Source organism: Vespa crabro, chromosome 11 (assembly GCF_910589235.1).
Source record: "Vespa crabro chromosome 11, iyVesCrab1.2, whole genome shotgun sequence".
In the NCBI taxonomy this organism is placed as follows: Eukaryota; Metazoa; Arthropoda; class Insecta; order Hymenoptera; family Vespidae; genus Vespa; species Vespa crabro.
In genome coordinates this window covers 3478250-3506033 of record NC_060965.1, presented here as the reverse complement: position 1 = coordinate 3506033, position 27784 = coordinate 3478250, and the positions used below count along the sequence as shown (strand labels likewise).

The 27784-nt window shown below is 35.1% G+C and overlaps 1 protein-coding gene across 1 annotated transcript; it reads left to right on the top strand.

The window, feature by feature from the left end:
• Positions 1-40: 40 nt before the first annotated feature.
• LOC124427974 (mucin-3A) lies at positions 41-27784 on the top strand. The gene is made up of 3 exons (XM_046971473.1): positions 41-352; positions 17102-17207; positions 23665-27784. Exons 1-3 carry the CDS (start codon positions 344-346, stop codon positions 26205-26207), a joined length of 2658 nt encoding a protein of 885 aa, XP_046827429.1. The 5' UTR covers positions 41-343; the 3' UTR covers positions 26208-27784.

Below are 27784 nucleotides of genomic sequence, written 5' to 3'. Positions count from 1 at the left end.
GAGGAGGAGGAGGAGGAGGAGGAGGAGGAGGAAGAAGAAGTTTGACACTTCGTCCGTGTCCTCTCCGCGTGCCGGGGACCGGTTCGCGATCGTTCAAGAGAGGAAGAAAAAGGCAAGAGCAAAGGAGAAAAGCGGAGAATGTCTGCTTACGAGAAAAAGTCGCTGCAGGTGCTTTAGAGGCGTAATTTTGATAGAGAAAACCTCTGGATCGTTCCGAAAATCGGGATAGGTGTATATATATTACATATATATATATATATATATATACGCTAGCAACCCCCTTTGAAGAGAGGGACAGAGGAGGGACAGAGGCTTTTGAAAAAGGAAACGTGCATTAATCACCATGATTGCGGTTAGTATCGATTTCGTTTTTTCATCATCGATTCTCATTTATGTCACTTCTTTATATAAAATTCAATGTAATCATTTTGATCGAACTAATTTGTCGATTTCATTAAAAATGTTTTAAGATACATGTATTAGTACACTGTAGGACAATTTATTTTTAATCATAACGAAAGTACACCGTTTAGTTTGAATTATAACAATGAGATTTTTCGGTGAATTCACTGTAATGAGTTTTGGAAAATGAACAAAATTCTTTTTGGGATCTTCCGTAATATCCGAAGGTATCGTTTGATTTGATAAATCTAATGAATTTTTTGATTCATTAGAATATATAAGTCGGTACTTAATCTGTTATCGAAATTATTTATAATATTATGACATAAATTCGAATGTTTTAAGAGCAAAAACGTGAAAGGAATGGTTCGAATAGATTGCGATAAAAAAAATGTAAGAAACGATATTTTTCTTTTTCTCGTCTATTTTTCAGTCATGCGAGAGAGTAGAAGCCTTGTGTTTCTTAATTTAAGTGCATCGCCGTGTTTTCTCGAGCGACGACTTAAGACGAGACTCGTCGTTATCCTCGAGCGCAACCCCGCTGAGATTTAAAGGGTGAAGAAGACATGGAAGAGCGGGTTGCCCATCAACTTTTGTCTCAGGCCGCGGCCTGATTTCAGAGTTACAGATTTTTTATATATATATATATATATATATATTTTTTCCTTTTCTCTTCTGGGAATAACGAAACTTCCAAATGCATCTTCAGCTTGTCCAGATTTAATATCTATCCTAGAAGCTTTTTTCTCATCATCGAAATCGTATACGACCCATTTCTTAATCCGAGTTTCACACTATTCATAGATTGTTCAAATTGAAATCGATTTATTCGCATTGAAAAAGAAAATGGTTATATCCTGATGAGTGCCTTGTAATTATTCGATCTCATTAATTATTTACTGAATTATACACTCGTATGTATATACATATTGTTAAAATATTCTGATTTTTAATAATTTAAAATATGATCGGTTATATTCAATTATTGTATTGTTCTATCAATTTGAATAGAACTTTGAATACAACATTATCATGCAGAGAATTAGCATTTTATTAATGATTTTCGAAAGAGTCTTGTAGGCGTTGATTGTAATTTGAAAAAATAAATTTCGTATGAGCCATTAAAATCGTTCGAGGCAATATGATAATATCTCGACTAATTTTCGATTAAACGAATACGGATAGATGATAGAAATTCAAAAAAATGTTTGATCGCTGTTGATCGAAATTGTTTTGCGGTCTTTCTAGATTTGTGGTTTCGTTCTCCGATGCATCCTCAATCGCATCGGTTTGCGGTGCTTATTGATTTCTTGTATTAATTCGGTCCTGAATTCGGAGCACGAAGTCATCACTTGATTGGCACTAATCGCGTCTGCAATTGCTCGTCGTGTTCAAATGAATTTTATGAGAAACGATAAAAACAACAAATTCTTTTAAGCCGTGTTTATTTTCGAACGAGAATCTTTTTCCTTTTCTCTTTTTTTTTTTTTTTTTTCTTTCTTTTTATCATTTAATCGATCCACGTTAACAAAAAACAGAATAACAAAAAATGAAAAAATGAATAACATCGAGCAACTTTTGAAAACATTGCTTTTTAACCCATTTTCCATGTTGCTACGTTATATGATAGCTATGTTGTTTATACAAAATTTGGAGATTACAGAAAAGTATTCAGTTTTTAAATTGGTTCTTTAAATAGTAATTTTTTTTTTTTATAGTATTACTGAATGTATAAAGTTACTTGTAATTATTATTGACTCATTTTGCATGCACGCGATCTAGAATGTATGTTTATATATAGCGTAACACGAACTTGAGTACGAATAAGTAAGTTGGCAAGCTGTTACTAAAGCCGGGTCTTCCGTACGGAATCGAACGGAGCGACAGCCGCAGATAACGTATAGAAACTGTTCGAACTGGGTCGGCACCTTTTGCCTTTTTTCCACCCTATCCGCACTCATCCACCCTTCTCTTTTCTTTCTTTTTCTCTTGTCTCTATTTCTTTCTGTTTCTTTCTCTCTCTCCTCTCTCTCTCTCTCTCTCTCTCTCTCTCTCTCTCTCTTTCTCTCTGTCTTTATCTTCCTCTTCTCCTCATCCACATTCTGCCAAGTCCTCCTCGTACGCACGAAATTGCATCTGTTTCATTGGCGTTCAGGAATAGTGCCAAAGTTCGGTCTTTCTTAGGATTGCTCTGAAGAAAATATCCTTGCACAATTTGAAATCTCTCAAATATCTGTCATAGTTATGGGAAAATTCAACTTTTGGTATTTCGCTGCAATTGCTGAATTAAGAATTATTGTATGCATTAAAGAAATTTGATTGCACATTTCGAGTAAAATACGTGTTCTTTTCATTCATTTTTATTTGACGATTAATTTTCTAAAACAATAGATATATAGTACTATAGATTTTTAGGTCGACCAGTATCATGTCAAGAAACTTGTTGTTCTACTTTTGACTACACAACAATGCTCTCATATACGATCCTGGACAAAATGATGGCACATGTTTGTTATCTTTTATTTCTCGAAGACAACTTAGAATTTCTAAATAAAGTAAACAGTATATAAATGATATGATACAAGAAGAAAAAATCTCTTATTAAATAAAATTATTCTCATTAACTTTCTCAGTAAATCGAAAGGAAAGACAAATTTTGAAATGATAGGATACTTGAACTTTGTGTTTATATTCTTCAGTAGCTAGTGATCCTTTAGGCAATCAACATTAAGTATTAAGTTTTAGAATTAAGCGTAGGCATGAGTCAATAATTCGCGGTAAATAATTAAGCGAATTCGAGACTGGAAGGATCTTGAAACTGAAAAATTAAAATCTAACATTTTCAGAAATTTCAAAGATTTTTAATAGAAGCCACAAAATAATTTTAAATTTATTAAACGATCTTGAAAATTATCTAAAGAAGAAAAGTTGTGAGAGACCATCAATATTGTCAGAGCGGCAAAAACGGGTTATTATACGTGTTGTCTCGAACTCAACTTTAACATGACACGAAATTATTCGCGAAGCAAGTATCACTGCAAACATTCGAAGTGTCTGTCGTGTTCTTCAGAAGTGTGAGTTTGTTCAACGATTGAAAATGAAGCAATAACCTCTTCCAAACAAAAAAAAAAAAACATCATAAAGAGCACCAATTAACATTTGCAAATGAACGTATTCATTGGAGAAAAAAATGATAATGTGTTTTATTTGCTGAAAAAAAAATTTAATATGGATGAGTTAAGAAAGAAAAGAATGGTGAAAAAATGATGACAAATGGATGGCGATGGTATAATGATTTGGACCGGAATTGGATGTAAAGTAAAAATTGATTTACGATTTCTTGAAAGGAAAATAAATAGACAAAAATATATAAATTTAATCTCGGAACAAATGAATAAATATGAAAAATTTGAATGGAGAATGGATTAATTGAATAGTTGATTGAATAGAGAATGGTTTAAAAAACAAAAGCAAAGGAAATATATGAATTATTTTAAAAACCTTAATTCGATCGTTATTTTGTTAAAATCAGTTTCAAATTTACGATCATTATATCCTCTTCTGCATATTTATAACGTTTTACATTAATTCTAAGTTATATTCTGGATTGTACGAGTACGGTGGTAACTTCGTACGAGCAATTTTAGTTTCACCAAAGCGAGATGATGACGTGATGAGAAAGAGGAACACGTTCACGATGACGTTACAAGGTCGAAAATTTATTTCCAAACTTGTTCATCGCTACATCATCCTAGTATTCTCTCGAAATATAAAATGAATGTTTGTGGTATACACAAAGCTAGTTCAAAATATTATCTAAATATATTTTGAGCTTTTAGCATATTATATTACATACAGGATGTTTCAACTTAACTTGATCCTTTCATTTAAAGAGTTTGCATTATCTTTATTAATAGAAAAAAAGTGTATACGAATTAACCTAAACCATTATATTCTTTTCACTGATGAAAGTACGATCGAATAACATATCGCGAATCGATCGGAGTGTCCTCAAGCTATTTCGCGTGTGTATAGAGAGAATATGTACGAAAATCGTTCTCGGTTTAATGTACGGTGTCCCATAAGGTTCATATATCTCCCTTTACAACCAGGAAATGGCTACGGTCCTTTTACAACGAGCGGCATTCATAAATCCAAAAGTGAGAGGAAGATTGGAGGGAGAAAAGGAATCTTTCCTGCTTGGCATCGTCCTTTGCATCGTTTTTGCTTTTCCCTGTCAACTGGACTTCGCATTTATTATCATTCACATTCTTTGCAATAACGTCGGATCAATCATGACGTTAAAAATTTTAGATAAACTTTGATATAATGTCGAACTGTGAATAAGTAAACATCGGCTTATTCACTAGCTTGACTTATCGCCTTGAATATTTCCTTCCTTGTTCATTCTGGTAAACCCGATCAATCATGAAGTACCGAACTTTAATAAATTTTCTAGAAGATAAATTTTCCATGCGTAATATTGCACCATAAAGTAAAAAAAGAAAAAAGAGAAGAAGAGCAAGATCTAATAATCCTATTTTTTTCTCTTTCTCGATCGAGCTTGAACATTAAATATTATAGTTGAGCTTTATAATTAAACATGCAGATATTTTCTTTGATCTACAAAGACAACTATGCTCGAACGAGATGTAAGTATCCGTCTAAGAGTAGGAAAAGACGATAAACCCTCGTCGAGGTTGATAGCGATGACTCTTGCAGTTTTTCTTCTTTGTGTTAAATTCCCCTCTAGAGTAGTGATTTTATGCTTCTCGAGATTTTACGGAGAATATAACCAACTGCGAAAAGAGCTTTATTTTTCATTTACTTGCTGCACATTTTACTCTTCTACTGTAGGCACTTATGTATATGCAATATATATATATATATATATATATATATATATGCATGTGTGTATGTAAGTATGTCTTATGAGCGCATCTATGCCTGGAAACATACATACAGATACATTTTTTCTCTGCAATGCAGAATTACGACGAAACCAACAAGCCGCAAATACATGGTACCAGAGCGAAGCTCGCAATTTCACGAAAGAGCACAGCGTGTTTTACGTCGCGAATGGTTAAATGTACCCTCGAGTTTGCAGGGGTTACTTTTTTCTCGCGTTCACGAATATATATTTTTTGTCCTATCGCAACTGCGTGCGACTCATTCGTGTTTTCATTTTTTTTTTTCTCTAATGTCGTTGCTGCGCCTTCCAAAAATTTCGGACAATTGAGATTAATCAATATGAAATAATTTGAATATGGACATTTAACTGGTATATTGTTTGATATTCGTGTAAAAGAGGAAAAAAAATTACATAACGTCGATGAAAAGTAAGGAATATAATTGTTCGAATATTACTCGAGTAAGTTTACATGGAATTTGTGGGCTAACGAGCGTAGATTCATTTCGAAACTTTTTTCAACTTTATTATTTGCAACCTTCCTCATTGCGTTATTCTCGAAATGAACTTTTGGACCGACCACGTAAAATTTTATTCTTGTATTTGAACAATACAATAAATGTTTAGTATGTATGTATGTATATATTCGTGTATAACGTGAGCATGTTAAAAATAAATAAAAAAAAGGAAAAAAAAGAAAAAGAAAAAAATTCATAAGCGCAGTCAACTCGAAAGATCCTTTCTGAAGAATCAGTATATTGGGTCAAGAGGCCATTGAGAGTACCAATCGATTTTTAGGCTTCTCTCGTAGGTAATGCAGCAAATAGAGAAGTGCGAAAGAGAGATGACGATAAAAATGAAACGATCGTTGTATTATTTAGTAGAGTATTTCCAAGTAAAGTAGAGATAAGTTTAAATACGTTATCGCGCACGTGCATTTCGTTTCAAGCTTCGATTTAACTTTGTTAAATCATTGATAAATCCTGAACGTTTAGCATCGAAATGGTTGGGATAAGCTTAATAAATAGAGGCATTAAATGTAACTGAAGAGAGTTCGGGCTGCTCGACTTCGTGAGAAATACAGTAGAGATTATTGCAAGATAGTAACGAGTTTGCCGACCGGAATGATCGCTCGAAAGAAGAGAGGGAAAGAGAGAGAGAGAGAGAGAGAGAGGGAGAAGAAAGAAAAAGGGAAAGAAAGAATCAATGGATCCGATAGCATTTTAAACGTTCAAATTTATGACGAGAGTCGTACAAATGAAGCTGTTCAATTATGCTGTTCAGTGTGTTTAACAAACAAGAAAAAAGCAAAGCTAAATAAATTCAATTCTGATTCTATATTTTTAATTGTCGGTAGTTTACAGCTTGATAAAATTATTAACCGTCCTCGTATAGCAATTAGTAGGGGAAAAACGTTTCTCTACATTACTGTTATTTTATGTCGTTCTTTTTTTTTTTCTGAACTTTGCTAATTTGTTCGCACGAAATACGAATATTTGTATTAGAGGAAAAATTGAAAGAGAAAAATATATACGCGTTGGTGTTTGTTCATACGCATAACGAGTTTGAAGGGAGTACAACGAAGAAATGGTCGAGGGTGAAAAGTGATAAAAGAAATATCGAACAGAAAAATCGTCAAGAACGGAAATTACATGGGACGAAAAGAAAATACGGAGAGCGCGATAAGAAAATTAATAATCGTTCGAGGTATTTGTAGTTAACGAAGATCGATAATTAATTTTTTTTTTTTTTTCTTTTTTCTAGTTATTGTATCTTTAGATCGATAGGAAATCGAATGAAAACAACGCAATGTAACGGTGTAAAAATAAACGTTCGATTCACTCGTTCGTTCGTTCATTCGTTTTGATTACATCGAGAGCCGACAAAAGAGATCGTCGAAAGTGCACCGATTAATATCGCTTCTCTATCTGTATACGGCATTCACGTGACGTTCGCACGAGAGGAATCTAGAGATGAGTTCTTTGTCGGTGGATTTGACAGAATTATTAATACGAGTGTCGGTGGAGAGAAGGTTCAAAAATTTGTCTACCAAATCGAGTATTTCTTTTCTTCTTTCATATCTTTCACGAAGTTTTGAAATGTTTGGAAAGAAAGGAAATAAAATATTAAAACGTTTATCACTATCAAATCAAATGTTAGATTTTTCCCTTTAACAAAATTTGACTATATAACAAATGAATAAATGTCGTTTACAATTCGTTCCGATTTTACAACGATTTTACAAATCTTCATTGACTTTTAATAAAGATCGAAAGATTCGTATTTTATGATTCGAAAGGTAGAAATAAGAGTATATATAAAATTCACGGTTGGTAACGAATCCCGTGCGCGTAATTTATTTCGCGGGATTGATGTCGCTCACGGGAGCTCGTAACTTTCGTTATTTCTCCAATCAGACCGCGAGACCACCTAGGAAAAGAAACGGAGAAATTCCCGTATATATCGAAAGAAGGAGCGAAAACGCATGTAAATCCTGACCCGTATTCGGAACACGATCGGAACATGTAGAAAATTTTTCAATGTCACTTCACGAAATTTTCATGATTTCGTTTATGGGAAAAAAATAAACGAGCATTGCCTTTGAAACCTTTTGAAGAATGGAAAAATTGTAGATTAAATCAGGATCAACGAAGAACGAATTAAAATGTTCCTTTGACGTCATTCCGGACGAAACAATCGTTCTCTTTATTTTTCGTTTTTGTCCTTTCTCGTAAAATTTTCTTTTTCTTCTTGTTTAATCGTAAGTACCTGTTTTCGCCATTATTAGAGGATTACTGCATGGGTTCCCGTTATATGTCTGGCTTGCTCCTCGGAATAATTGAGCAGAATTCTCTTTTGTACGCGTTCGCTTCCATTGTGACTTCATTTACGGCAACGTCGGTCAGAAGTAGTCGTTTATATTTAAGAAGAGAAGCACACACGAGAGAGAAAGTCTATCATCTAAAAATTAAGGTCTTTCGGGCGCGCTCTCGAAGGTACATATATTATACTCTCTGGGAACCGTACGAGCGTTATCATTATTATTTCACCGTGCAAGTGAGTATATCGATCTTTATTCCCTTCTCTCTTTCTCTCTCGCTCCGATATTCTCTATCGAAAGAAAATGTATTCTCACGCGGGCGCTCAACTTAACGAAGTCGCTTACTTACCAAAGTAATCGTCGTTTCGTGGCCATCCTATATTACATTTTCCCCTTTTCATGAATTTAAAACGTTCCTATCGATCCCTACTCTTCTCAATTTTCATCATCCTGAAATCGAAACGGACATTTGTCTATCATCCTTCATACTCGTGAATATTAACTAACAGTCCTCGTCATTTCGCATAGTAATTACTTTACAATACTTCAACGAATAACAACATTTGAATTTTCCATCGGTGCAAAATTCAAATGAAGTTTTACAAAGTTATTTGTAATCGAGACAACTTCGAAAAGGATATATTTCATCGAATGATTTTACGAATCTCTTTTTCTCATTTGCTCTCATGGGGAGAATGGACAACGACAATGACAACAACGACGATGACGACGACGAAGATGACGGAGGACCGACAACTTTTTCTCGCTTTTGCACGGACTTTTGTTGCTCGTGTGCCAGTTCCTCTTCTCCTCCGTGTACAACGTTCGTGGGACTGCGTATCGGTACGGTTTCGCATGAACGTACATTCCATAAAGCCCTGCACGGTACGATAAAAATTTCATCGCACGCGAGAAGAGGAGCGGGCCCGACGGCCTGCATACGTAATACGCCTTCTTAGCTAATATAGGCCAGTGTTTTGGGGCCGTGGGTTCCCTTGTGGCCCCCTTACGGCAGTTGCTACCTCCTCCAGGGGCGGATTACAAGATACTATTTTCCTTAGTTCTTTCCGTCTTTTATTTCTTCAGGGTCTATTCTTTTCTCTCTTTTCCTATTTCTCTCTCTCTCTCTCTCTCTCTCTCTCTTTATCTTTATCTCTGTCTCTCTTTTTCTTTGTCTCGTTCTGGCCATCTAAAGAATTCAAAAATTCTGACCTTTTTCATATTCTCTTTATGAGAACCTTGGCACTTTTTTAAGAGGTATACAAATTAAGATATCACGTTTCCCGAAAGCTTTTTAAAATTTGTATAAAATTTTTTAGGCTAAAAGTAATCCTAAGTATTATCTGCAATATCCCACTTTTTGATAGAATTTCAATTTCATCGTAAACAAATGAGAATTTAAACGGAGAGTTTCATTCGACTTTAGGGTTTATTAAAAACGAAGAGAAACTAATGGAAGGGAGGGTATAACGAGTGTGATTAAATTTATGAGGAAAAACTTTGTCTCCCATGTTGATTAAATAATTGAAGAATGATTATTTAGATAGATAGATAATTGGCTTTTATATTTCGTAATATAAATTTTACAAATAATAAAATCCCTTTAATTTTTCCGAGTGCAATTATGATTAATACCGAGACGAAATTCCGTAGAAAAAAAGAGAGAGAGAGAGAGAGAGAGAGAGAGAGAGAGAGAGAGAGAGAGAAAGAGACGAAAAAGAATTTTAAACAGTCGTTATTTTGGAGATAATAGAAGGTTGAAAGAAACGTCCTCGTTAGCGAAGTACCTGTGGTCGGAGGAGATTCATCGAAGCGATTACACTTGGATCCTCTTCGAATTCGTTGAATTCGTAACCTCTGAGAGAGAAAGAGAGAAAGAGAGAAAGAGAGAAAGAGAGAAAGACCACTTTCATTCACGATCGAATCGTTTCGTTCGAGAGACCGGATATCGAAGGCATACGTCGACGTGGACGTCACGCATAAATTCCCATAGTCCCATGCTTTTCGAACGAGCTCTCTCATATATGCGATCACGCACGTTAACCTTGCGTGTGGTCCACGGCCGAGAGCGAGAGAAGGAGATAAAGTGAAACCGCGGGGCCACGCTGTCTCGTGGTTCAGGTTCGATCTCAGGGCCGCTTAACTTAATGAATACCTTCTTTCTGATTCGAACAGAGGTCTCTTTATTCATTTTCGAATTTACGGCGATATTAATTCGGCATATAATTTTATATTAATTTTCTAATATTTCGTTTCAAAATCATATAAATGATTTTATATGATTATGGTCGATGGAAATTACTGTCGAAAACTTCAAGCGGATAATACCAGAGAGTTTGAATATAATTAAAAGCAAAATTAAATCAAGTGCTCCCATTTCGAACAAAATGAAGAAGTGCGAGTATTTAATTGCTGCCAACGTGAAAACAGAGTGAGAAGGTACAGAGTGTAGTTCAACTTGTTCTAGATATCACAAAAATGAAATTGTAAATAAAAGATGACCTTTCTCTCTCTCCCCCTCTCTCTCTCTCTCTCTCTCTCTCTTACACACATACATACATACACACACACACTATTTCTTGTATTTCTTGCTTTAGACATTGACTTTTTTTAAAGTTGAAAGATTCAATGAACGTGACTTAAAGAAAGAAGAAGAATGTCGCGAGTAGCGCTATTAAAAGCTTTATTGTCGCGGTACAATACCTTTTGAACGCGTATTACGAAGAAGAAGAAGAAGAAGAAGAAGATGAAGAAGAAACGTAAGCTCGAAACTAGATAGTGCGAACTCTCTAGTGCAATTTTATGTACCATATACGTACACAATTTTACCTACAATATATGTGTATTATATCCAAGAACGAGCTTCTACCTATGTATATCTCTGGGGCGTATTATTTTCCACCCCGCGGGAGCTATTATGTAAAATGTTTCGTGTACGCGGAACCATAAAGCCGAGTGGCCTTAATTCTGCAACATCGTGCATAATTAAAGCTCTTCGAGCCGGTTTCACTCGATATATAAAGCTACCGTGGCTTTATCCATTTCTCTTCATCGTCTGAAGTCTCTCGTTTTTGGCCATCAATCAATTTTCATCGATATATCGTGAAAAATCATTTTTTTTTAAGTAATCGATCGTTACAAATATTTCCATTATGATAATTCTGAGACAAATCTTTCATTGTTCTCTTATTCGTGTTTCAATTATTCTTATTAAAGTTCATTGGTGCTTGTTCTACGATATAGTAATTTCATGTTTCCTGATACCAATTGTACAAAACCAGTTTTCTCTTAAAACCGTGCACGATCGGTCCATGAATTGTGCTGAAACCATCCAGTCTAATGAATGGTACTAGAGTACATAGTAGAATGAAGTGGTCACTGCTGGCCGACCGTACAACGATTTTCCAACGTTAATTCGCAAAGCACCGACTATACGAAGCTTAATGTACCATCGACCTTTAACCTGTTAATCAAGGTAGACGAGTTAACTTCCTTCGTGAGAAAGGGATAAATAAATCAATTGTTTCTCACACCTACCGTCTCTTTGCGATTCATTAATTAATCCTAAGCTCTTCTTTGTCTTCATTCGTACCATTTTATATTTAATGAAATGAAATTTCATACATTCACGTTTAACAATCCCCCTCGGTTAACATATTAATGCTCGCGTGATTGGATTGCAGGTTTCTACGATGGTGTATATATGCACGTATGTGTAAACCCTTTAGAGAAATTAGTTGCGGTCGTGTTCGAACAGTAATGAGGAAAAGGGAAGCGAGAAACAAATCAAACGAATCACGTGTATCCGTTGCACTTGTGTTGTACGTTGCATTTGTGTGTTGTGTGTCCTTTGAAAACATGGTAATTGCTGGTTCCTACTGTGAAATTAGTGGTACCTGATACATTTCAATGTTAAAGTGGTTATTATACACCATGAGTTTTTTGCCGTAAGATATTATGGTTCTGCTGTTTGACTTTTTACTGTTTCTTTCTTTCTCTTTGTGTTAGAACTCTATGATAATAGTACTTTCAACGCTTATACACAAACACGCACACACATACGATCAACCACTTTAATACGTTTCGATCGATCATTGCCCGAGGATATCGTTTGTTCAATCATAATTTCTCATTGATCAACGATATCTCACGTTTTTATACAATTGCAATAGTACTCGAAAAAATTGATCGTCTTCGATTACGATGAATAAGTTCATCAGGTATAAGATTATTCATTGATGATCACAATCGATATAATGTTAAGTATAAAAGAAAAGGTGATAACTTCGAAGAAATAGCGAAAGTCGATCATCAATGATTGAGATCACCAATTTTAATATTATAATTGATCGAACGTGAAGACAAAACTAATATGTATGTGTGTTAGTGTTTTTGTGTATAATAGACGAGGTAATAACTTTCGAAGGATGTAAACGTTAATTATACATTGTCCATTTATCTAGTCGAGTAGGAGGTTTCGTTCCGTGAGTTCTTCTCGAGGTATGACTTTGTCTTGTTCTTCCTTCGATAATAATATCAGGTTCACGCGTACTCGTTCCCATGAAAATCGATCTTGAATGAGAGGTTTTTTATTCTCTCGGTCGATCGTTAGATTGATAGATAGTTTCAAATAAGTTTTAAAATGTAATCTCGAATGTTCAAATACAAATTTACCGTAGACGTCTTTGATATATTCGCTTGTAAACATAAAATATATTTTAATGGCTTTATTACGAAACAAATCGTAGATTTTCGGAGAAGAGAAGTAGGACATGATCATATGGATGATCATGTTTATAGCACTAACGACATTGTAAAATGAACATGAAAGTTTTTTCTTTTTTTCTGGTAATAACTCATCAAAGAAAAGAGAAATGAAGGAGTTTTCTATCGTGCATCGAGATTAATTACGAACGGATATGGCATAGGTTAACGATCCAATTTGCATATAAGCGTGTCGATGATGTATAATCAACACTAGAGCGACCTCCGGAGAGCGCTAATTGCTAAATAACGTTTCATGTAATTGATCTTTGCGCCACGAAGTCTACGACAACGATTCTAGCTACTTGCTTTCTCTACTTTTCCCGTTTTCTTCTTCTTAGGCCTTTCAATGTGCTTGTAAAAGTGCAATTAAATAAAACTTTTCTTTCTTAATTATGCCAATGAGTCACTTTCAATCTGTCAATCATGCATCGCAGAATTTATATTACGCGTTAATTTATAAAATAAATGTGTACCCAATTTATATATTCCATTTCACATTTTATCATAGAACATTTGAGATTTTATGGTAAAACGTTATTAAGACTCTCAATCACCGCATGATAGTATCGATAATTTCCGCTTCTCCGACTTTCTCCCTCCGGCGCGTCCTTGATAAGCGGAAATGCGATTGCGCGTGGCGGCTAATTATCAATTAACGGTCGTTTAGAGCCCGCGGGGATTAACGTATCAGACGCGGTTTATGTATACAAGCAACGCGATATCCATCGCTGTAGAGTCGGTCCATTTGTAAGAATTTTAAGGACGATAAAACATTCAAGGTATCGCTGTTCAAATATAATGTAAAATGATATCTGGTAATATCGCTAAATGAAAATAGAAATAAATTCAATATCCATGTGAATGTATTTAACGAGTCGATATTTATTTATTTATTTATTTATTTATTTATTTATTTATTTATTTATTTATTTATTTATTTATTTATCTATCATATACAGTGATATCTTGTTGCTCGTATGATAAAAATATCATATTGCACGAGAGAGCCATCAAAAAAATAAAAATTAGAATTGTAGAATTTATTAAATACTTTAAAAGCGTGGAACGAGTTAAAGTCCAAAAAATATTTCGTTCGTGTTCGTGTTAATATTGCATGAACTCGAGTCCATACGTGGCCCATATATTCTATAATGTTGCCCGCTAACGACTTTATTAAATTCGCAGAGTCGTGTCAAGGGCCGTCATAATGATCTTCTTCAAATTTACGAAGTGTACCGTACGTATCGTGACCTTTCTCATTATTAAATCTTTATTCGTATTTTCTCATCGCATTGGTACCGCATTCGTCGGAAAAATGCGGAATGGTCAAACTCGACGGAACGATCCGTTCGACCCTGATTCGATGTTCAAGGTCGATGCTGTCCGATTCTCAAGGCGGCTTCATACAAAGTCGGCATACTCTTTGCTTGGCTGGCTGTCTGTACCGGCTCGCCAACTTGTTCTCTCTTTGAGAATTTCGTTGGTGAGAGAGAAGAGATCGCCGCCCGGAGCACAGTCTACCGTTAACGTTCCTCCTCGAGATATCCACTCCTCTTCGTCCTCCTGCAAATACGACGAAAACGAGCGCTATCTCTTGAGCTTTCTCATGTTTCATCGTTTGAAAGCTTCCTTCTATTATTCTAACGAACATGATAAATCCGAGAAACGTTTAGAGCGTATTAATTTTAGATATACATTTTCACGTAAAGACGATAATAATTATTAGATAATATTTGTCCTTCGTTAACGATATCAAAGCTTTTTCCTTTAATTTTATATTTACACACATTTAATACTTAATATATTTAACGACGTAATAGATATTTCAACGAAATAGGAGAAAGACATGGCGTGACCTTATTTTACCAAGACAATTTTAATGTCGTAACCTTTTATGAAACGTTAAAGAATTCTCACTAGATAGATAGATAGATAGATAGATAGATAGATAGATAGATAGATAGATAGATAGATAGTGAGCTTTCAAAGTTTTCGTCTTATCAGATAATTTACGAAAACAAAAGATATGTTAAAGTGAGCACATTCAATGCAGTTAAATGTACTCTCCAGTACTCCAACTTTACATTGTTCAATAGACCTCTAGTCGATCGATATCTGTCGAAAAAGAAGCAATGAAAGAACAATCGTTTTTACGAATGGTTAGAGCCCGTTTGCATGCGAACACGGTGAAAGTATCGTCGGATGGGTCATCGGCACCGGCGACATAGAAAAATCGAGTTTACAGATAACATTTGCATGCTCATCAAAGTTTTAACCATTTCGGGGTTTAACCTGTTCCTTTCTTCCTTTTTATGCGATCATCGATGTATGGTGAATACGATACGATACAAGAGCCCGAGGCGAGTATCTCGAAATTATAAAATTAATCCACGGGAAAGGAATTGTCGATTAAATTTACATATAAAATCAATGAACATACTACTAATATCACTTTCAGCTTGGCTAAATAATTCTCTTAGTTCAGAGTCAATCGTTTAATTTTATAGTAGAGAGGAAACTTTCATATTTCCTTTTTTTTTCTTTTTTTCTTTTTTTTCTTTTTTTTTTTTTTTATCTTCACTCAGGCTTCATATTGCTTACTTCGAGCCATATAAGATACGAATCCAAGAGCTTTTATCGCAAAGTGGAAATAGAAAACCTTAGAAAGGACAATTCGGGCTGAGCGTTTCCAGTAAAGACTTTGAGAGATATCTTTCATTCTTATAATTTTATTTTCAACATTGCGATTTTTTTTATATTTTTTTTTTCTTCATTTTGCGCCCTCATTTTCAATTAGATATTGGTTAATTCTTGAGTATATATTTCCGAAACATTTTTTTCTTCGAAAATTATTGTATTTGGCTTTTTTCCTTTTTTTTTCTTTCTGTTTTTTTTTTTTTTTTTTTTTTTTTTTGAATAAAAAAATTTCACAATGGATTTCTGAATAGAAGAAGAAGAAAGTGGTAGGGAAATGTCATTGGTTTCAATCGTGGGAACGTAATTTCACGTTGTCCGTAGCGTAGGTTGTTCGCTTAGGATAGGTCACGACCCTAGATTCACGCGTAAAATTATCCACTTGTGGATAACCATCTGGCGATGTACGAGGTGTTGGAAGAAAATGCTAGGTTCTTTCTTGGTTTGTTGAATGAGACCAAAGTGGGGTGGGTGGGATGGCTTGGAAGCGGTTAACGTCGTCGTTCTTTATGACTCACTTTACGAGATACCCTACAATACAATCCCCTTTTTGAACCTCGTAAAAGGTGAAGACAACGACATAATATGCCACCGTATATTACGTTTTGTATATATATTTGTAGAAACCAGGGACTGATTATGAATTTCTTCGTTTTATCCAATAAAACGAAGGTAGTCGCGTTATTAAAGCGACCCTTTGTGAAATCCATCTAGTCTCAAAATTATTCTTGGTAGTGAGATAACTGACGATAATATGTACGTATGTACTTTAAACGTGAGAATATGAAAACTGGGATAATAGTGAAAGTTGATAAGAGGATAGTATGATATAATAACGATAAGTTGAAGAAATAAATGAATAAAGAAATGACTACTAGATAATTCGAGAAATAATGCATATATATATATATATATATATTATATTTATAATGCTTTTGAATGTTTGTGAATTTGTGAATCATCAATGTTTTTGGACGATCCGGTAAATTAATTATATTATAAATCGATTCCTTTTCTTGGTACTATTCTTTTTCCATTTGCCATTCGATGATATTCTTGAAGTACCTTCTCTCGTTTATACACAAAGAAATATAATACAAAATAAAAGAAGAAAGAAAAAGAAAGGAGTATTTGAGTTGTACCGTAACAAACGTTTATAATGATTCGTTCGGTGGATATCATGTTTTCACACGCTCAAAATCGAGTCCCGATCGATGTACCTTGATGGATCGATCATCGTCACCTCATTGGTTCGCGTCGCAAAAAAAGGTACGAGAGAAAGAAACTTTAACGCTTCTTTCTTTCTTCCTTTCTTATTTCTTTTTCTTTCTTAAAAAAAAAAAAAAAAGGAAAAAAAAAGAAAAAAAAAAGAACGAGTAACGGAGTTAGATTGAAAGATTGTTTTATTTCTCCGAACAAATTGATCATTGATTATGAAAGAAGAAATAGAAAAATAATTCTGTTCATTTCAATTTCTCTTCATCCTTCTTATTTTTTTGCTGTTCCAGACGATGTTAAAAGGATCGACGAATATATCCAGGTGGTTGCTTCTAACAGGACTCCTTTGTAGCGTTGCTTGTCAGAGCGTTCCGTCGTCCTTTGAAAATAAAACCGGTGAGTGTGTTTCATTCTGAGCTTTTCTGTTCTTTCTTGATGAGTTTAAAGAAAAAAGGAAGAAAATGAAAAATATCACGACACTTTCTAAAGTCAATTTTCTCGGGAGAAAATTTCGAGAGAATATTTCAAGGTTAAGATCGATTGAGTTTAGAAAAGATCGAACCTTTAAAGTAGCATTTACCCGGTTTTTTTTCTTTTTTTTTTTTCTTTATTTTTTTATTTCTTTCTTTCTCACTTAATAGCGGAAACCGGAACGCGCGGTAATTCCATCGAGAGGCCGCGAACGTTTTCACTTCCTCGAGATTTATTTAGCTGGTGCGATGGCAGAGCCTGGTGGCGCGAGCTAAAGAACGATTTATCACTGGCGTTTCGCTGCTCGCCAGCAAAGGAGAGCTAAAACCGTCTTGGGATTTGTCAGTTCTTATCTATACACTCGCATCTCAATTCGTTGCTCTTTGGAATATTCGTGAAAAGAGCTTTCGTTGATATTTCACGTTATTCGTAGTAATTTAAAATTTGAAAGGTTTTTAAAGGAATTTGAAAAAATTCAATCTCCTTGAAATTTCAAAGAATGGAAAGCGTTTGAGAAATAATAAAACCAATTTGTACGTATAACCTTGGTACGTAAAACGCGAGAAACGGAGCAATACTCGCTATGCGTTTCTGTTTCTATCGGAAGGATGACGATTTAGAAAATGACATTGGGGAAAAGGTTGAATCGAGGAACGTCAACGAAAAGGGTTGGTAAAATTTTTGCGGTTGAGGAAGTAAAAAAAGGTAAGGTCGATAACATGGCGGCCTCGATTTCGTTCGATTGTCGTGGCGATTTTGCGAATTCTTCGAGCGGAAAGTAGATTTCAAAATGCCAATCTCAGAATCGAGCCGCTATACTGTAAAAAGTTAATCGAAAAATGTGCCCCTGCATTTTCTACGTACGTACATACGCGGAATCGCGCGTCGTAGTTTTATTTTCTCCTCGGGACTCGTTTGTCACTTCTCCTTCGTGCGCGGGTGAAATTGAAAAATGGCTTATTAAGGAAGAGAATACAAACGTGTACTGCTGCGAAAATCCGCATCGATCCGTCTTAATCTCATAAGACAGGATTATACAATAGAAGGCGAATAGGATGAATCATGGCAACTAGAAAATTCCAAACATCTTTGATTATATTTTCAAGCAAATTGAATATTTAAAAAAATTTAATATTAAAACTAATACACTAAACTTTATAAATTCTTAAATCGCATAAATTTCAAATCGATGATAAAGATCTTTTGATAGTTAGATATTCAACCATTCTCATTAATTAATCACATTAAATATGCTTTTACATATGCAATATATTCGAATGCGTCAATATTATATCCATGAGTAAGTTCTCACGAAATAATGCATTATTCAAAAATATTACGGAGCAATAATCGTATTTTATTGTGTGTATATATAACTACCCATGTGGTTAGATTTATACTTGTTTAAAAGTTGCCGCTCTTAAAACTTGGGAACGAATAAAGCTCGATATTCGCAAAACTTTTCGAGTTACTGAGAGATTACTCTTCCCTTTCCGACATTTTCGAACGAAACAATTCTGGGTTTTCGTTTTTAATCGAATCAATAATACCACGATTGCTGAACACTATACAGTGAAATAATCTTGATATAAAATAATAGACTTTTTCGAAATTTCAATAATTTATCGATCCTATCGATTGCGAGACATGTGTCACATCCATGTTCAACTCATTCAACTGTATGTATCTGTACGTGTAAATATACGACGGGTCAGTGGGTCACACTACTCGATGCCAAAGGAACACTCTTGTCGATTACGCGCAACACACATTTGAAAACTCGACGCTACATGTTTCGCGTTTATGTTTTCGATATAAAAATATATAGTATGAAAAATCGAGCGACAAGCAGACGTATAATCGCGCAAACGAGATTTTAATGCCTTCGGCAGCGAGAACGTATTTTATGAAATATGAATGGTATATACATGTCAAAAATGCCTTTTGCGTTTTGTTTAAAGGGAGCGCATTAAAAGGGTGACATACAATATGTGGCCAGACCGATGGGAATATGAATAAAATGAAAAAGCAAAGCCTGAAGTAACGTTTCGCTCTACTGTTCTATCTCGAAATTACGAAGAATTGTCACAATAATGTGGAACAATGTCCCTTAAAATATATCACGCTAAAGAAGGAATAGCAATTTCAATTTTCGAATGAAATTATCTTTGTTAATCGCGAATACTTTGGAATTGATTTTGTATTAACTCACATTTAATTGGAACAGTGCATTTATGTATTGGTATAGATCGATCGAACGTTGTTGTATTCTGTCGGGAAATTAGATTGACGAGGAAAATGGCGGAAAAACAAAAGCGGGAGCGCTCACTCTTCAAAGGATCTATTGACATATTCTCGTCGTAGTCAACCCTGCGCGTGTTGTTCCACTTTCGAGCGACAACGTTTGGCACAAAAGTAAGAGAAAATAAGGTGGTTCTTTTAACGCGACTACATTCGCACCGTTGAACTTTGCTTTTAATACCTCGTACTCGTTCGGCATGCATTGCATTACCTTCGGTAATAGACTTCTTTAGACAAATTCACGCCGCGTTTCCTCTTCTTTTTCCTTCCTTGGAAAATACTTTAGAAGGTTAATGTCGTATGTTAATACAGTAGTAGAAGGAAACACAAACATTTATATATTATCTCCATTTATATATTATCGTTATAAGATAAATATGTATTATTAATTAATTATTTCTATTGTAACTTAATGTCATAAAACATTCTGTAATATTGTCTTGGACATTAGAAAAAGTCTAAAAAATAATTAATAAATGTATCTAGTGTGAAAGATATATCGCATAAATTCATTGGATTTGATTATCTAAGTCGATCGTTACTCGTTCACTGGATAGTTTATGAGACATGACCACGAACACGTGGACGAAGAAGATGGAAGATGAAGAAGGCCGTGGTAACACTGACAGTGGCGACGAGACTAACTCCGAGCTCTTAACCCTAATGAATCTTTACTCAGTTGTCGACGAACGTCGGAGTTTCCTCGAAAATAGTTCACCGTACGTGCAGGTGAATACAAGTGTATATCGTGGGACAAGAATCTAACTCTCCGCTTGCTTTCATCTTAGAAAACTAACCGTAAAATAATACGAGGACAATGAAACAGAGAGAAAAATTGACGCCTAAGTTTTATAATTAAGTTACGCTTTCGCTTAACTATCAATGGGTAAATACGGCAGACTGAGAAAATCTTCACGAGCTACTTCATTCTACTATATTTTACTACAGTTTTATAGTTAGATTAGAAACATAATTTTGAGATCGTCGTTGTTATACTTATACCTACCATATATTTACTAAGACAAGACAAAGAAATGTAAACTTCAATTTTTTTATGTTTCAAAATTTCACTTAGAAAAGCTATTAACAAATAATACGTTGTATCCTATTATTGTAATACATACGATTAATTAAATTTAAATATATGTTGCATCGTTTGTTCTACTGCGATAATATACGTTATTCATATATACTGTACAAGTTCAATAACTATACCAGCTCATTTTAAAACACTCGATCAATTTACGTTCTTATAGAAAGTTAAATAAAAGTTTTTTGCTTTTTATTTCTTTCTGAGAGATTATTTTCGCATCATCTGGAGACTCTCGAAAAGAGAAAAAAGTAAAGGATGGAAGCACAAACTGGAGAGGCTCTGGTCTACGGAGCGTGTTGTACATAACAGAGTGCATGGATGCAAGATGAGGGTGGTGGAATAGCCGTGTTCGCTCGCGCACGGGCTCGTTTGTATTGCGCGACACGTGTATTTATGCGAGATGACTCGAGTGCTGGCGCCTGCGGCTCGTTCTGTCCTCCTGGGATATTCAAGTACGCTTGGCTCTTTGTGTGAGCGCAGGTGTATATACACCTTGGACGTTACCCATATACACCGACGGCGAAACATTCATCCATCCGTTGTAATCAGAGAAGAAAAAACGAAAGAAAAGGAAGAACATAGCAAGACAAAAAGAATAATCTTCGCTAGGCGAGTTGAGTCTAGACGAAAGAGAAAGAGAGAGAGAGAGAGAGAGAGAGAGAGAAAGAAAAAAGTCTAGAATTCTAAATTAAAAAGCTTGCTAGATGGAAGGGTCGACTGTTTACCTACTGTCTTAAAAATACCTATGTATATGCATATATATATATATATATATATATATATATATATATATACACATACGAAACAATATATTCTAGTGAAGAACAATATCCGCCTGAATACTCTAGCACTTCCTATTTCATAGCCTTCTTTTCGTATATCTTTATCGATTCAACGTCAAACGGGACTTTTCGCATTAATTAAAATGGATATCTCCATTTTGATAAAAACCTAATGTATTGTTCAAGTTATTCCTGTAATTTACGTTAATTTATCGATAGTGAAAATTATCATCTAATATTTAATTACAGGGGGAAACCATCATTGGATTGATTACAGATATATTTATGGTGTTATTATATATATATATATATATATATATATATATCTTTGATGTATGCGTTCGTACACATAGGTATATGTTCGTTGTAACGTTTCTGACGTACGTCAATAATCTATGCATTAGCGAATTAAACTAGGCACTTCAACATATGGAAATTATGGTAGCGTGTAAAATGATAATTGACGATACTAATGATAAATTTCTCGACATTTGGTATCCAACTAATAGCCCGAAGATTATTAAGAAGAAATTACTTGGATTAAAATCGAATCTTTAACGGTATCTGTGTTATCCTGTTGAGAAGAAAATCTCGTTTTTTTTTTCTTTTTTTTTTTTAAATTATAACAGTTTCATCTTCAATGGATTTCGATCTTAAGCACAGCAGATCATAGACTTCAGAAGAATTGGCAGGAGAACTAGTATGAAAGCTGTTAATGATCAGACCTGTGGTTAGACAAATTGCTGAGTAGTATAACCGCACCTGTGTGCGCATGCACGACCCATAATAGTTTGCGTCTACCATATGTATAACAGTGCATGCTTAGAATAGAAACATCGATTGCCTCAATAATGTCAGAGAAAATGCGTGACCCCAAGTTGAATGTTCTCTCTTAATGGATCTTGTACGCGTTTATTGCTCGTCTTTTATGAATATAATGTTCTTTCGTGAGCAAATCGATTTAGGAATTTTGAACGAGCTACATCAAGTTTGATAGATATACGTAATAAGCGTTGCTAATGTAAAGTGAGAAAACTTTTCCTCATTTTGAGCTTATGGATGAAAATTTCGGAAATATATAGATATTGAAAAATGTGAAATAATTAAATACAAACTGACAGAAATTATTTAAAACTTAATAAAATATTTGCAAAATTTTATTTAAGATCCTATCAGTTTCATCGAAAAGTAAAGATTTTGAATAGGACTGTAAAGTAAACTGTATTTTCATAATTAGTTTGAATCTCTTCTCACATATTATTGAAAGGCTCAACAAGTTAACCGTCCCGCAGACAGAGAGTTCATTATAAGACGAGTATGAGTAACGATGAGCGTGCGAAAGGGGTGGTTAGGTAGTAGATAGGACCGGTGGTTTCCGATGACAGGCAATGCTTGTTCGTAAATCACGTGGAGAATAACGTGATTACTACGGCCGATGTTAAGTAAGAGAGAAAGAGAGAGCGAAACTGGGAGAATAGCAATCACGTTTTAAAGTAACTGATCGTTAAAGACGCCATGCTGGCTGATGCGTCTCAATTAAATGTAATTTCCGTCGACGGAGTACCGCGTTTATTCGTCCATTTCTTCGAGGTCCTATTCGTTCGCGTGAAAAGGCGGTTGTTTGTTTTGTTCTTATGGTGAAAGGGTGCCATCGGCTTCTCTCATCTCACATAGCAGTCTTCTCTTTCTTTTATCGTCGATGCATCAACGCTGTGCTCCCAGTACCTGTCATGTTATCCACGCTTCCTCAGCTTAAACGAAATACTCTGTACGATCGTGTATGGCCATATTACTGTCTTTTATGGTGAATTGCAGCTTTGTAACAGGGTCCTTCTTTGACTGTTCGGGACTGATAGCATGCACATGCGACACTTGTTAACGATTACCCTTGAGCCATCCACACGTACACGCACAGATATATATATTCGACAACGTCGTTTTCTGTAGAGGCGCATAAATTTATGCGATAGCTCGTTGTGATGCTCATTCATCGATTTTCATCGTTCTACTCGACAAATTTAAAAATAGGATATACCCCATAAATTTATACCAGTCGTGAAATTGCAATGCTGATAAAGTAGTCACTATAAATCAAACTCCAAGATATATGATGTTTTCTAATAGAAATAACAGGATAGAGCAGATATCCTTTGAGTATTGCAGCTTTCAGTCAAATAATAATAACTTGGGAAACTTTTGTTCGCAGATATCAATGACAGCAAACCCCGAGTGTTCTCCCCAAGGATGGACTACGACGAGTGGACGCCTCTTGGACGGGGTGATCCACTAAAGAACAATCCAACCTTCGATTACGTTCCACCAGTGTTGGATCGCGTTCAATACTGGTTGGATTCTCACACTACAGAAGCATCAGCGAAACGGGATATTCTGGTGCTCGGTGTCACAGCGAAGAAAACGAGCCCTAAGATACCCGAGCAGTTCTTGAAATTTGTCGATGGGCCAAAATTTACCAGAACGAGTCAAGATAATACTTATAGGAATGATTTCACTGGCAGTACTGGTGCCGAACCACCAAAAGTTTTACGTACTACTAACTTTAGAAATGGTCTTGTCGATTATAGAAATCAAAACAGGATTCAAGCTGTACCGGCGAGTTATTATCCCAGTCCATATTATAATCAAAAGAGCAAACCTTACACGATGATGTTACCACCGCCGGTGATTCAGAAACAAGTCGAACCGTCTACGGTTTTCAATGGTATCTTGTCCAAAGAAAAAATCACCGGTTACGTCGAACCATCTCAACAATTAAGTACCCAAACCGAAGAGGGCCCAGTACTTCAGGATCCTCAGTATTACGGAATACCATCCAAGACTTATAGCCAGCATCATTCTCCTTCATTACAACCCTCGAGACCTCAATATCTTCAAACTCCTTCGAAATTACCATCGAAAGGTATAGGTATATCTCAAATTGAGACCATCAAAAATGTATACACGCCTTTTCCATCGACATCGAAGCCAAAGTATGATGTTACTACTACACCCTCCGTATCCTTCGAAAAGTCCAATCTTATCTATCAGTCCACGCAAACGATCTCCGGTGGATGGTTGGCTAACAATGGACCCACTTCAACCTTACCTGAGGTAAATCAAGTTACATGGCAAACGCCTGATCATTTACGAGATCATTACGATACTGATCATCATGTGGCAGCTTCCTCTAATCACGAAGTCGTTGTTGGTCAAAATGCGAACATAATTGTGGATGGTGAGAATAACGAGAAAGAAGAGGTTATTGTAGGTGAGAAGGGTGGTACTGCTTCTTTCGACGTTCCGTTTTCATCTTCTCCGGTAATCCCATCAGAGACAATATCTTCAAATTCAACTTCCAATTTTGATACGGAAGAGATTGAAGATGAATCGCTGGAGAAGACTTCTCCAAAAATGCATATTGTCGTGGCCAATTCACCTTCTACCATTGATTCCGAGACACAAAATAAAACTCCTGTTGCTGTTATTATGCCAACCAATTACATCAATAAACATAACATGACAGTTTCTTTATCAACGGAGTCACCTATAGTTTTGGTTAACGTTTCAGAGAGCTTGACTTCAGAGATGGAAAAAGCTCAGCAAACGACCAAGTCGCAAATACAAACGAATACGATGACAAGTTCGTTTACGTTCTTATATGGTCCATCGACTCCTTCATCGACACCGAATAGAATGATGCCTAATCAGCATCATCAAATTCCTCATCAATCTGTACCATTATCTATGACACCTTCTCGACATATTAATAATCCAACACATATGTTTGGATCGGTTTCGTCTATGCATTCTCCATCAAGACCAAATCATGGTATGATGCACTTCATTGGTAGTATGCGTCCGAATGTTGGTTTTCGACCACCACCGCCCATGACTATGTCGCATATTGCACCACATATGTCACATATGCATGCATCAGCGATGAAAGGTATGATGGGACCAACAGGCAGCATAGATCAAACTCATCCACGACCACCGCAAATACAGTCCGGATTTCCAGGCTCGTTCACAAGTCTTCCTGCACCTTCCACTTTAACTCTACAAACTATCGATGCGGAAGATGAAACAGTCAATCGTTATCAGGCTAGTGGTGCATCCGAAATTACGACGACATCCACATCTTCCCCTTTGACTTCCACCGTTCCATTTATGCACGAACTATCTTCCAGCACTAGTGCAAAGAATTCTGACGAGGAAGAGATCAATCAATCACCTTTGGCGATGCTTTTTGCCGAGGAAGAAACCTCAAAGAAGCAATCCACGATAACTCCTGAATCTACTACTGTTATTCCATCGCAAACAACAACAGTGCCAAGTTTGACAACGGATCCAATATTTTCACATTATAAACAACCGGCCAAACCTATTAAAGGTCCTATGTATCTTATTATTCAGGGCCACTCCAAAGTTAAAACATATAAACCGACCATTAATAAACATGGTATACCGGTTCATAATGAAATTGTAGAAAGTGCGACGGAGAGGCCATTATCAAAATTTGAACAACTGATCATCGAAAACACGAAGAACGGTAAGGTAGATAAGAGCGCGGAAGAGAAAAAAAAATTAGAAGAAAAGATTCGTGCTGAGAAACGCGCATCTACTAGCCAAGATAGTCTGATGAGTCTTGTGGAAAGCGGATTAGGTAGTTTTACCATACCTCATTCCTCTTCTGTCACAGAGACAGAGCATCTGGGTAATTCTGTGACCACCGTTGAGGTCAATGGTAATTAAGTCGTATCTATAATAGCTTTCCTTATCTCGAGTAGGGAGGACCAACTGATTAACCCCAATAACAATGATCGTGATCATAGAGGAGTGTTGAATGTACCGCGAGATTTATAAATCTAAATAGAGGAAAAAGAATTCTTTGATCAAATCAACTAAATTTTCGTAGAATGTATTTACATTTAGTGATTACGAAAATAAAAATGTTGAAAATTTTTAAATGTAACGATACTTAACATGATAAAGTATCAGATTTTACTTGATAATTGATGAAAATAATTACTAACGAGGATACAACTAATCCGTGGTACTTCATCAGAGATTTTTAATCTATCTCATGCTCCCACTTCGAACGATACAAGTGTGCCAATTACAAATGTGCCAGTATACATGTGTTACACATCATTACTATGAGGTAATCGATCATGCGATAGAGCATTTGATTCGTGTTATATTTTAGAATATTTCATTGTATTCAATGTATTTGCCCTTAGATTTAGACGATCATAAATTTAGCAGATATATTTATGAATTTTTTATTATTTATATTTAATACAAACAATGTATTTAATCATTTTCTTCTCTCTCTCTTTCTCTCTCACTCTCTCTCTCTCTCTCTCTCTCTCTCTCTCTCTATCTTTCTCTCTTTCTCTGTTTAATTCTTCCATTCCATTCGATTCATTGATCGTTTTGTACATTTCGTTTATTTGCATTTATTATTATTCTATATCGTGAAAAATGCGTTTGTGCATTTTAGATAGATTTAAGAATTTCATCGATATATGATTACGTGAAGCTCGTTGACAGACTTCCTTTTAGTATTATATTTATTGAATTGAAAGAAAATAATTATATGATCTAAGAACTTCTTATGCCTAACGATGTGCAAAAAGCATTGTTGTTCTCTTTTTGAATTTTATAGATTTCAAATATTTTAGTGAGTAGTGACTCAACGTTTTTGAGGTTCCATCAATGGAACGACATTGTCGTATAACTTAATATTAACACTAGTCTTACACATTTAACAGTTACCAAACATATCGCAAACGTTACTAACATCAAATATATCGTATTCCTTAATACGTAGAAATTATTCGATTATACGTATAAATTATGCATAATAATATATGACATATACGTATTTATGTAAATTATATACATGTACTTGCTGTTTAGTGTGATACACACACACGTACACGAATACATGAGTCAACACATAAGCTCACTCCAATCGATCACTTGGACGTTCTTTCGTTTTCACTCACACTGTTTTTATTAATTCGTATTGGAGAAATATTAAGTTATCACACGCACACATACGAGAGAAAAAATAAAAAAATGTAGTACATATAAGTATAGACTTCGTATCTAGATATATTGCTCTAGAAAATGTATATTACGTTTATGTATGATATTTGTACCTGAAGGTCGCACGTTTTGTTGAGATCATTTTGTTTATTAATAAAATATATAGCATTATCGAGATACTGATTATATGATTTATGAAACGTGGATTAAGCGCTTCGTTTATTTTTTGTTATTTCTTATAAATAACTTTCAATAAATAAAACAAATAAAAAGAA